This window comes from Neodiprion virginianus, chromosome 3 (assembly GCF_021901495.1).
Source record: "Neodiprion virginianus isolate iyNeoVirg1 chromosome 3, iyNeoVirg1.1, whole genome shotgun sequence".
Lineage (NCBI taxonomy): Eukaryota > Metazoa > Arthropoda > Insecta > Hymenoptera > Diprionidae > Neodiprion > Neodiprion virginianus.
In genome coordinates this window covers 16,633,940-16,646,880 of record NC_060879.1, presented here as the reverse complement: position 1 = coordinate 16,646,880, position 12,941 = coordinate 16,633,940, and the positions used below count along the sequence as shown (strand labels likewise).

Here is a 12,941-nt window from a genome sequence, read left to right as displayed (position 1 = left end):
TCTTGCTCGAAAACGTTAGATTTCATTTCTTTTCCAGGCTAGCAAAAGAATCGAATCCCTTCCTGTATCGTCCTTCGTTAAGCTCACTGTCTTTGTCGATCGCCAGAAACACGTACTTCTCACCGTTCCAGCATGCAGAGTACACACTTTTAAACTCTGTGTAAGACATATCGGTGTTTACATGATCGTTGTATACGTGTCTCAGGTTCATATCGTCTTGTTTGAATAACACGAATAAGTTTACGTTGTCGCGCACGAGATGTTTGGGAATACGCGTGTACGTCTGACAGAGATAGAAACAGTCAACGTCGTGATGTCTACCCATGCAAAAGTAGGCTCTAATATTGACCTGCTTCTCGCACGCTACATCGTCAAATACGATTATTGACTTGGGTCGTGTTTCTCCCAGTGTAATTACTTGCTCACGCTCGGTAAACGCAAAATAATCCATATTCCCAACATTGTCCAACAATTGCTTCAATAATTGGTATTTCGGTTAATTGAGAGATTTTGAGTAGATATATATATTTTCAAATCTAAGTCCGTTGGGATGGGTTATAAGTGTGAGCAACAGATTAGCTTTACCACGATTCGACGGCCCACGGAATGTTGCACGTACACTATTCGGGAGTAATTCACCGTGCCGTTTGTGCGTTTCGACATTTTGCTCCGAAAGTTTGTCAAAATTCATCACGAAAAGCTTAGTAGGTTGTTTCTCAAACCGCATCTCGGACATGACTGATCGGATTTGCTATAAATATTCCGTTTTGAAGCAGTTTTCTTCAGTCAACGCACGAACATGATCGTGTGTAGAGGTAAACGAAGTAGCAGGCGGCAACATCGTGGCACGGGTCTGGTGAATGAAATCATCAACAGCCTTCCAGTCGAATTGCATGTACCTGGTTATCAGTACTGTGGGCCTGGTACAAAATTAACAAAGAGACTCGTGCGGGGTGATCCGGGAATCAATCTTCTCGACGCAGCTTGCAAGGACCACGACATTGCTTGCTCGCAGAATCGCGAAAATCTTGAGGTTGAAAACGAGGCTGATAGGGTGTGGCCTGAGAAAGCTTGGAAATAGGTTTTCGCGACGAACGCCAATTTGGGTGAAAAAGCAGCCGTATGGGCAATAGCTAATACAATGAAAGTAAAATCAAAACTTGGAATGAGAATTCGAAGACCAAAAAATGTGACCTTGAGAAAAATTATAAATACTGCAAAACGTTCTATGGTTCCAAGCAACGATGCAAAAGTAGCTATCGAATCTGCGCTAAAGGAAGCTGAAAACGCCGTTAAAAAAGCGGGTGGTAAATGTAAAGTGCGAACACCTCGCGTCCTACCAGTACCTTCAAAAGTCGGTGGTTTTCTACCGTTTCTGATTCCTATTTTCGCTGTACTCAGTGCTACAGGCGCGTTAGCCGGTGGTGTAGCAGGTATAGCAAAAGCTCTGAACGATGCAAATGCTGCTAAACGAGAACAGGAAGAGAGCGAATGACATAACTATGGAAGCTATCGCGTTGGGCGAAGGGCTTGATATGAAACCGTACAAAACAGGTCTTGGTCTCCATCTTTCAAAAAACTAGATGCGATGCTACCACGTCGGGCTCTGACTGATTGGGACTTGTTAAAATATGCAAAAATCTTCAAAGTTCCGCATTTACGCGGTGTTTTCATGCGTAATGAAATGCCCAAAAACGGTCCACGAAAAACGAGTCAGCTATAATCAAGCTTGACGACAAAGACGGTCCGGGAACACACTGGGTTGCATACAAGAAACGCGACAATAAATTCAATTACTTTGACAGTTTCGTCAACCTTCAACCACCCTCAGACCTCATGAAATACGTCGGCGTTGGTAGTGTTAAATACAATCATGAAAGGTACCAGGATTATGATACATTTGAATGCGGACACTTGTGTCTGAAATTTCTGAGTGGTGAGCTGTATAAATATGGTGCATGATTTATCAAAGTTAGTTTACCACTCGCAGTCATGGATGATTCATCAACGTTAACGATTTCGGGAACCTCTTCGATTCTCGAGGCACAATGTTTCCCACCGATCGAACTTGCTCGTGATAAAAGTTATGCTCTTAGCTTGGTAGAATTGTTAACCTTTAATTCGATTCCCAACGTTGATGTTGGTCACAATAAAATTTACGTAGCTGATAAAGTGATCACCATACCTACCGGCAGCTACGAGATCGAGGACATACAGAAGTATCTTCAAAACGTGCTAAAAAATACAGATATCAGGCTCAGCATCAATCCCAACAATAATACATTACGCAGCGAAATCACATGCAACCACACGATCAATTTTGAGCCGAACGATTCCATCGCTCAAGTTTTGGGATTTACACCACGTGTATTGGAGGTTGATAAAACTCACGAATCAGACGTGCCTGTAACTATACTCAAGGTCAACGCGTTGCGAGTCGAGTGTAGCATTACAACGGGCGCCTACGTCAATGGACACAAAGTACACACTATTCACGAGTTTTTCCCGACTATCCCACCAGGATATAAGATCGTGGAAGTACCTACCGTCGCACGTCATTTACCTTCGGATCGCCGTCAGGACCATAGATTACGTTCAAATCCGGTTGGTTGATCAAGACGGAGACCTGGTTGATTTTCGTAGAGAAGTTATTACCGTGAGACTACATATCAGATCGCAATAAACGATGGGAATTGTATATAACAGACTGTCAAAGAGTAGGTATATCAATAAATCGACATGCCCCGATTAAGTCAGTCATCGATCGATTGTCAAACCCTCAACACCTCGAAACGTGGAGTTCCTGATAGCTCTGGGTCCGGAACTGAGACCTTTTGGAAGAGGAATTTCCGACAACAAAAAATCGGATTTTGCTGTTTTATCATCTGCTACGTATCATGGAGGAAGAAATCTTAAACATTCAAACATCAGACGTTTTTGACGAATCCGTTGCGCATTACGAGATTCAGGCTCACAAACCTTACGTCTCGTCAACTTTCAACAACAGCGATCAAATTCGACTCACCGTTCAGTACTAGGATTTATACATATTACCCAGCAAAAGTTCGGAACATATCCATGGACGACTCCTCAAACCTGATGGTACAGCTACTGTGAACACACAGCTCGTAAACAACGCGATCTGTCGTTTATCTGAAGAAATTCGCCATGAAATTAATGCAGTTGAGATTGATAGATGCAAGATCGTTGGCTTGACAAGTCTCATGAAGTGTTACGCTTTCCTGCACCCTGGTTAGACTTAGCTGTTGGAGAACGCTGGATAGCTTGATGTAGAAGAGAAGAAAAAATTAACCGATGCCGAGGGTAATTTTGACGTACTAATACCGCTCAGCATGATATTGGGTTTCGCTGGAGACTACCGCAAAATCGTTGTCAACGCTAAACGTGAGTTAATTTTGACGAGATCAAAAACTGATGTCAATGCAATCATGCAGAGTCAAGAGGAGGAATTCAACACCGTGATCAATGCGGTGGAATGGCTAATACTGTATTTGAAACTCGCGGCTCAGAAAAAAGCTAACCTACTAAATTTCATTCAGAAAGATCCGCCTATTCTGATGAGCTTTGGCAGTTTCGAATTGTACGAATATCCCTTACTTCCCACAACATCGAAACACGTTTGGTCTGTGAAAACTTCCACTCAGCTTGAAAAACCTCGATACGTCATTTTGGGTTTACAAACAAGTCGAAAGAACAAGACCGGCAAGAACGCAAGTCATTTCGATCATTGCAATATCACGGACGTCAAGCTATTTTTAAACTCTCAATCTTATCCGTACGGTAACCTGAATCTCACCATGAGTCATAATCTGTATGCTTTCCTGTATGAGATGTATGCAAACTTCCAAGCTACCTACTACGACAAGAAGCCCGAGCCGTTGTTGACAAAGAGTGAATTCCTTCGAGACATCCCCTTATTTGTTATCGACTGTTCAAAACAAAACGAATCTCTGAAGTACGGACCTGTCGACATCCGTCTTGAATTTGAAGCTAAAGCCAACTTTCCCACTGAAACATCGGCGCATTGCTTGATTGTTCGCGATCGTATTGTCGAATACAACCCACTCAGTGGCGGGGTGAAAAAGTTCGTATAAAAGCTGACCCGGTTCCACTATCTCGCACAATTTAAAGGTGAAGCTTATCTTTGACATAAAAGTCTTCCATAGACCTTACAATGATACCTTCATATTGAAATAATTTGCTATAATTCCAATCTACTCGGAAGCACCTCTATCAACTTTTTTCTTCAAGCCACCTTACGGATGTGATTTTATGTTAAACACAAAAGCCAAAATTCTTGATTGGAACGCGATTTTCACGGTTTACCTTGGAGCTGTGGAAACATACCGTTTGAGGAAGTTCAATTGACCATCAGACAGGCTGTGCAAAGCTGAAACCGAGTACGTGAAAGGAGAAGAAAAACGAGATTGGTCGCCTAAAATTGTCCTTAAAGTTCAAATCATCGATTTGCTGGACTTTCGCTGTCCATCGCTTCAAACCTTGCAAAAAACTTCAGCTGTGTCTCTAAGATGTGACGTGCATATAGTACCCAACGCAATCTGTGCAACACAAAACGTTTTGATACTTCAAAATTGGCTACAAAATTATCATACTGTGCGGATGGCGAGGGTGTACGATTCGTGTTACTGCGCAGAAGCATCTACAAGAACGCTCCCGCATTTCTGGCAAATATATCATCCTGGTTACGATACTGTTAAATAAAATTATTGTACGAATATGATTTTCTTGACCTCGATACTGACGAATAATTATTTGATTCTTAGATATGCAGGTCAGTCAAAAATCGTCAACTTGTTCACGTGTCGGCCTGAGTGCAGGCCCTCCTTAGAACGATTTTTTTTAAATAATCTGTCACAATAACAAGCCGAGGTTCTCTACAGAAAGAGAGAAAGGAGAAAAAAAACATCATACATAGACAAAATAAAAACAAACAAATAAATCAATCAATAAATAAATAATGAATAAAGATATACAACTTAAAAAATAGCTTAAAATAGCATAAAAAGCACATCACCAAGTAAATGCGATTTAATTTAACAGAGAAAAGGGGTTATATCCACCTGGTGCGAGAATTTTTTGGATAATAAAACTTGATGTGGACATAACGATGAAGCAGATTCACAGAATAAAATTTCAAAATACACTGCTACATTACAATTATACAGTGCAATACGAAACTCCCAAGCTCGCATCTTGGAGCAAATTTACTGGCAAGGAAGGACAGACGTTAAAATTAGATAACCGTTAGAGACGCTGAGACAACAATGGTCGGACTAGAAGAAAGGATTACCGGCTAGTAACAGACACAGATATGATTTAGGAAGATAGAAGCGAAACAAGATAGTTTTGATGATAGAGATATGCACAATAGGTAGCTTAGGAAACTAAGAATAATGTATTACCGACGTATTGATATTACTGAGATGTTCAATATCTTGACGTAAATTAACTGCAAGAGGATGTGCAACAATATTACACATCTCAAGAAGAAGACGTTTGTAATACACCGGTTCCACGGCTAAGACGCTAGCACGTTCATAATTAAAAACATGGTCTAGTTCAATGGAGTGTCTGGTTAAAGCAGTGTAATTTTCATCTTGGCCGTGAATGTTGCGTTTGTGCTCCTTAATTCTAGTATGTAATTGCCTACTTGTTTGCCCAATGTATATCTTATCGCAGTTTTTGCAGGGAATTTTGTGAACCACACAAAAACGCTTGTCCAAAGGTAAACGGTCTTTGAAGGAGTGTAAATTCGAAAATTTGGTGATCTCGAAAAATTAACGACGGAGCCAGGAATCGAACCTGGCGATTAGAGATGCTTAGTTGGAGTCTTACTTTACTACACCATCCAGCCGCCCTACAACATTTCACCTACACATTATATTCTTACTGGTGCTTGAAGAGACGAAAATTCTTAATACGTAAACGGTCTTTGCCTGAGTCAAAAAATGGACATAAGTCATGCTTGTTTTTTCCAACAAATTTGATGTTGTACCTAGCGAAAATTCTATTTAACGACTCAAAAAAGGCAGCAACATAAGGAATAGACACAAAATTTTTTGGAATGATTGGAACGTCAACAAGATCATTGTTGTTGGGGTCATTAGATGACAAGATCAAGAGGTGCCTCTTCTGTATATGTTTAAAGGATAGTCATTCTTGCGTAATACGTCATAGATCAAAGAAAGATTCTTATTATGAAATTCTCAGCTAGACAATCTAATGGCTCTGTCCACCAAGCAGTTGATCGTACCGGTCTTGTATGATCTAGGGTGGTGCGAACGATAATGTGAATACCTTGGTGACCACGTGGATTTGTGGTACTAGACAGTTTTGATGAACTGATTATCGTTGATGATTAGTACGTCTAAAAAACTACACACTAAAATTAAGGAGCACAAACGGAACATTCATGGCCTAGATGAAAACTACACTGCTATAACCAAACACTATTGAACTAGACCATGTTTCTAGTTATGAACGTGCTAGCGTCTTACCTGTGGGACCGGTGTATTACAAACGTCTTCTTCTTGCGATGTGTAATATTGTTGCACATCCTCTTGCAGTTAATTTACGTCAAGATATTGAACATCTCAGGAATATCTGTACGTCGGTAATAAATCATTCTTAGTTTCCTAAGCTACCTACTGTGCATATCTCTACTCTATCTTCAAAACTTACTTACTTGACACTTTGGCGCGATTCTCCAATAACTCGAAATTACTAAACTATAACAAAATCAAATGTTGGGCGTCATACGCTTTAGCGTCGAATTTCAAACAATAATTGGAATCAATATGAGACAATACGAAACAATACGAAAAATAACTAGAGAACCCGTTGTATGGCTGGCTAGGCTAAGGTACTCACACGAACTGGTAGAGTGGCAGTAATCAAGGCGGCTTACGATAACTAAAGAATTGAAGAAACAAAGAAATAAAGAATAAACTCAAGTCAGGGAAAATGAACGGGTCAATAGCGAGAGATAATAGCGGAAGAATAAGACAAACTTTACCATAGATTTTAACTGGTATGAAGAATTGACACTCATTAAGGGTTTACAAAAGTGGTAGCGCAGACGAGAGAATTAATAATTTACAATATTTGAAAATTCGAGAAATTACATCCAGAAACCTTACAATATAATTTCGAGAGAGTGAGCAATTCAGAGAGTTTGCAAAATAAAGAAATACATTAAATACACCTGAGTACAATAAAATCAGGGATAATACACAGAACTTAAATCAACACAGAAATACGGTACTGCGGAAAGATACAAAGAAAAGAATAACAAGAAAAAATAATATAAGATTGTCAATGGCAATAGGAAAGGTTCGGCAGTATTTAGCGACTAACTTTACGCTCGGTTATACTCCAAGGAACTCAATTTACGATACAATAAGCGCAATATAAATAAAATATAATAAGCAGTACTAGCACAAAAAATTAAGAAAAGGAAGATGAAGCCAATATGGCTCAAGACACGGTAGAAATTACAGAAGTAGACTAATAGAGATTTACAAATAAGCAAAGAAATACACAAATACGAAAGAATTATTTATTCGATAGTTACGAAGTCACTCAGATACGGAATTGAAATATTTTTTATTTTTATCATTATTTATTATTATTTGAAACTCGTTTGTCTGTTTGTACTTGCACGTGCCTCATGCAATCTGCAATTCGTTGGCCAACGATCAAAGAATGAACAAAAATAAAAATTGAAACTGTCACGAACGCTGCATATACCCAAGTATAACATTGTATAACCATATCATTAATTATTAATTCGCTTTTAAAATAGACGAGGAAGCATAGCCTTAATTTCACAATTAAATACATATAATTCAACCATCTTATAATTCAGTTCGTGGCACGACGAAACCGCAGCGGCGCAGTTGACCGATGCACCGTCAGCGTTCCCGCGCCCGCCAGATTCCGGGTGTAATCAACACCGGGATGAGGCGAGCGCGAGATCACGCGCTTCTAGAATGATCATCGCGAGGCGAGCCTTTGTTCTGCATTGTAAAATCAGCAAAAACCTCGCTCGCTGCCCGACGCTCCAAGGAGTGTTGGACGAGCGAGCGAAGTTAGTCCCGTTAGAAACAGCTTTATAACGACATCTACGGAACCCGGCTCCTTCAAAGCTGTTGTGTAAAGAGAATCAGACTTAGAGTCACCGACGATTAGAGTGGGAGCCCCTCTAAATCTAGAAGCGGTACTCAAAAGCGTCTCGCGTCGTGGCGTTAGTCCTTGAAGCTGGAATAAGTGTTTAAAGCTGTGCCACGAACTCAGTCGAGCCGTGTAGTGATAAGTGTAATCATAATCAAGTGAGAGAGTGAGTAGAAACCACCCAAGAGTGAGTAGACGAATGAATGAAACATTAGGTTAAGAACGTTTCCTGTAAGCTTCCTCGTCACCAATTTTCTTGCTTTCCAATTTTATTTGATCATTAAAAAGCTTGCATTCTATCGTAAACATTTCTAAAATTTTAATAATAAATCCTCCACCCTATTCACAAGGATCGCCCTGTAGAGGACGATCACCAACCTACCCACACAAAATTAAATATAAACCTCTACGGTTATCTAGAGGGTTAAGTCGTCGTGTGCGAGACCGCTCGGCACGTAACAAAACAACTAACTGCCATGCACATAGTGCATAAAATATAATTCGAAAGTGGACACTGGTTTCCTAAGGATTACTGATCGTGACAGTAGTTACTAGGGTACCCGAAATTTCGGATACTCGAATTCTGGTTCGGATCGGGTTTACATCGGGTTAGGTTTTTTGGCAAACCCGAATTCTTCGGGTAGTCCGAAAACTAGGTAATCCGAAAACTTCGGGTGATCCGAAAACTTGGGGTAGTCCCAAAACTACGGATAGTCCGAAATCTTCGGTTAGTCCGAGATTTTCGAAAATCGCTGTTCACTTTAGAAATCCCGGTATTTTTGAAGAAGTGAAAATAGCTACGAGCAAAATTTTCGAAAACTCCACAATTTTCGGCAAACCCAACATTTTTAAGGAACTTGGGATTTTTAGTAATACGAGATTTTCGGGTAACCCGAAAGTTTCTGGTAGTCCGAATGTTCGGGTATCCCGAAATTTTTGGGTATTCCGAAATTTTCGGGTACCCGATCCGAAAGTAATTCGTTTTACCTGATCCGATCCGACTCGAAGAATTTCAGTACCCGCATAACAAATCAGAGCAGGGGGTGGTCAGGGGGGAGTAGCTAAAAAATCAAACTATGCATATTCTGTTAGCTGTTAAATCGCTGAACATTTTGCCGTGAGAAAGAATTCGCTGCGATAAATTTTAAAGGTACTTCTCTGATGGTCGAAAACAAATCGGATCAGGGGGTGTCAGGGGGGAGTAGCTTAAAAATCAAACTATGCATATCCTGTTAGTTCTGAAATCGCTGGAAATTTTGTCGTAAGAAAGAATTCGCTGCGATGAATTTCAAGGGTGTCTTTTTTTCGTTTTTCATCAAGGGTTGAATATCAAAAATTGTCATCGTTGATATGTAAAAGCTCCCAATTCACGTAACATGCCAGTACTTATGATTTGGAATTTTTTATTTTTTTTGCCTTTCGTCGTGATCGGGCGTGGATATATCCATAGGGGTTATTTTTACGACATTGTTTTCAACGTATATCAGGAGCAGGGTTGCAAATTTTTTAATGAAAAAGTAATTCATTAACCATTACTTTTTCAATTCATAATGGAAATAATTACCACTAAAATATTTAATTTAATTTAATGTTTTAATGAAAACACCAATGCAATTAAAAAAGTAATGCATTATTTGCAACCCTGATCAGGAGCTCCTAATTAGCTCTTAATTGTCACGTTTTCAAAATAATTTTAAAAAAATATTTCACTTCGCGGGGCTACCTTTTCGGTAAGCTGCCTCCCCCCCCCGCCTCCCCCCCTGCCTCCCCCCCTGCCTCCCCCCCCGTCACTTTTCAAAATTGATTTTCTCGTAACAGAAATGAGCTCAAAAATCGTGGTTTGCGGCATTGTAGTGCACATAAATAGCTCTTTAATACATGATTTTTTGAAAATTTTTCGAGCAAGTGGGGGGCCAGCTTTACGGATGTCTTTTTTTGAATTTGATGGTGTTTTACGTTTAATTGACGCGAAAGCAGCAGAGATTTTAGAAATCTTCAATAACTGCGCCGTTTAATATGTATGCATTTTCTATGGTCTGAACGTCAGCTGTGTAATAATGCAATTAATAGATATAATGAAATGAGTCTAAAAACTTTCTTCTCAAGTAGGAAAGACTAGTTGTTATAGCGTCACCTGGACACTAACTTATCGAGCACTGATAACTCGCTGATCTCTGTCCAATTCTGGCTACACTTTTCTAATCTTAAAGAAAATAGAATGTCTATCATAACCGCCGATTTGTTGGTTGCTAGGTCAAATAATACGTTTATTGTGATCGTCTTTCATTTGCTGTTTTCTCAAATAGTTTATTCATTAAAAAAAAAAAAAAAAAAACAGATCCATGGAAAAAGTAGATGATTAGATAATATTTAATTTAATTAGCTATGCAATTGTTTCTATACAACATTTTTATTCCAAACAGGTGGAGACGATTGTAGACTTCAATGGTTCGACATAAGAATGGGTACACAACCAGCTGGAAATAATAGAATACATGGCGCTGGGGTTACAAGTCTCCATAGTAATGCAGCTCAAGAATTTACATTGGCTTCTGGAAGGTGAAGATTTCAGTCTACGTAATTGAGTACAATAATGCAAAATAAATCTAAGTCGAGTTAGATTATATTGCTGGAAGTTGAATTACTATAAATTCAGCTGTTAGGATTGTTAAAGATCATTTTTATAAATAAGAGAATGCGTTCAAGACATAAGATGCTTAACAAAAAATGTGTAGCTAAACTTTGTCTTCCACTACAAAAGAAGGGGAAGGAGGCGAGTAGAAAATAGCAAAAATAAATGAAGTTACAACAGTTCTTGATAGAGTTTGGAACTGGTTCAAACGCATCCGTGCGTTCTGTAAGGTCGTTGAATGAAGTTTTGAAAGTTGAGGGCAAGAAGATGATTTAAAAAAGAATATTTTCATATTCACAGCAGTATTTACATGTACACATTATTGCACGTCTCATAGATTCATTATAATACTAACAAAAGATTGCTAAAGAGAGCTAGCTAAATAGAGCCTGTTGAACCTCGCCGTAGCTAGAAAACAAAGCGAAACTCAAGTTCTTCGTCTGCTTCTAGCAGGCTGGCCATCTCATCTTTAATTTTAAATTGTCAAAGGTCGTAAAATGATTGCATCGAAGACCACGACGATTATGTTTTCATTTCACTTATGGGGCATTCCTTGTCAAAACAAAAACGACGACGATTATGTTTTCATTTCATTTATGGGGCATTCCTTGTCAATATACAATCGTCGTTGTTGTCGATGCAATCATTTTACGGCTTTTGACAGTTTAAAATTAAAGAGGGGATGGCCAGCCTGCGAGAAACAGACGAAGAACTTGAGTGGTGTCGAGTCGGCGGTGACCGAGTTCGATCTTTCAAGATATTTGCTCGGTATATACTGTGACAATGGATGTACGTCACTGCCATTACTTCACATTTTCAGCAACCTTCCATTTGCTTTAAACAAACACCCATTGCTGGCCTTGGTAGATATAATACAAGAGTTCTGAGAGACAATGGCGGTGTACCGGCAGGGTCAGCCTCGATTCTTGCCTTACCGACAGTTCGTAGGTAACCCCGTGATGGTGAGCTTTACCGACGGTAATGTTACCGACAGGAGCGTTATCATAGGTGGCGCCAGCTGTATTTTTGCTCGATTTTACCGGCACACGGTTCGATAATGAGATTTTTGTGTTGTCAGATGAGCAACCATTTTCGAATTTTTGCCGTTATATGGGAGACATTTTACCGAAAGAAGTCTTATCGATAAGAGTATTGATATAGATGGCGTCACCAGTCGCTCTTTTACTGATCAGGTCTGTTGCACGCCCAATATCCACCGTAAGATGGTGTTACCTCCATCCTTACCTACAGTTGGTGTTATTTGCAGAAGTGTCACCGCAGGTTTTGTTACATGTAGCGCCCCTTTTATCGATCAATCGATTTTTGTCGATTGACTCTGCTTTGTTTCCAATGTCCGCCGCAAGATGGCTACTTTTTATTAGGTAGAGGTGGTAGTGGGTAGCATAGAACGTTTCAAAATAAAGGTTGGATACTCTAAATAGATGTTTTTCAATTACATTCTGAATGCAGCTTGTGTAACGCAATAATAATAAATCATATTATTTTAAATTGAACAAATAACCTTATACATATTTTTTTTATTGACGCAATAATAATTAAACATCTTATTCCAAAATTAACTTGGACTAATTTCGTTATCGTGCCACTAATCGGACTGTACTCGACAATACGATCGTGCAAGGTCATGCAATAGACTGCAGTGTTCGCAGGAAATTCCACGCTCGCTTCAAATTCTAATCGAATATCCACCGGTCCGATTTGTAACGATTCATTCTGTTTCGAGCAATTGATAACGATGATGGGAGCTTAGTTTATGAATTCATGCTTCGATGACAAAGGTTCAGCTTCTTTGTCGTAGCAGGCTGTTTGAAACCGGACATACATATCATAGAGAATGACCTTTTGATTATTGGATTTATCCAGATTCAAATTTCCATAGGAATAACACTGTGATTTGAGGAAGAGTTTTACATCTTTGATTCGGCAAAGATCAAAGTCGCTAGTATTTTTCTGTACATCGTTTCTCCTTGCAGTTTGGAATCCCAGAACGACATATCTCCGCTTCTCCAGCTGTATCAATATCTTGACCACCCATACATGCCGCGTCGTTGACGGGAGCATCGGATACACGTAC

General features: G+C 39.5%; 1 protein-coding gene across 2 annotated transcripts in view; it reads left to right on the top strand.

Moving 5' to 3' along the window:
- LOC124300724 (diphthine methyltransferase) overlaps positions 1 to 12,941 on the top strand; it is a 69,104-nt gene that overhangs the window by 40,202 nt on the left and 15,961 nt on the right. For both annotated transcript variants that reach the window (XR_006907305.1, XM_046755055.1), the window contains exon 3: positions 10,638 to 10,773. Coding sequence is in view for 1 of the 2 variants with exons in the window: in XM_046755055.1 (XP_046611011.1) it covers positions 10,638 to 10,773 (136 nt within the window). In the remaining variant the exon portion in view is untranslated. The remainder of the gene's footprint in view (positions 1 to 10,637; positions 10,774 to 12,941) is intronic.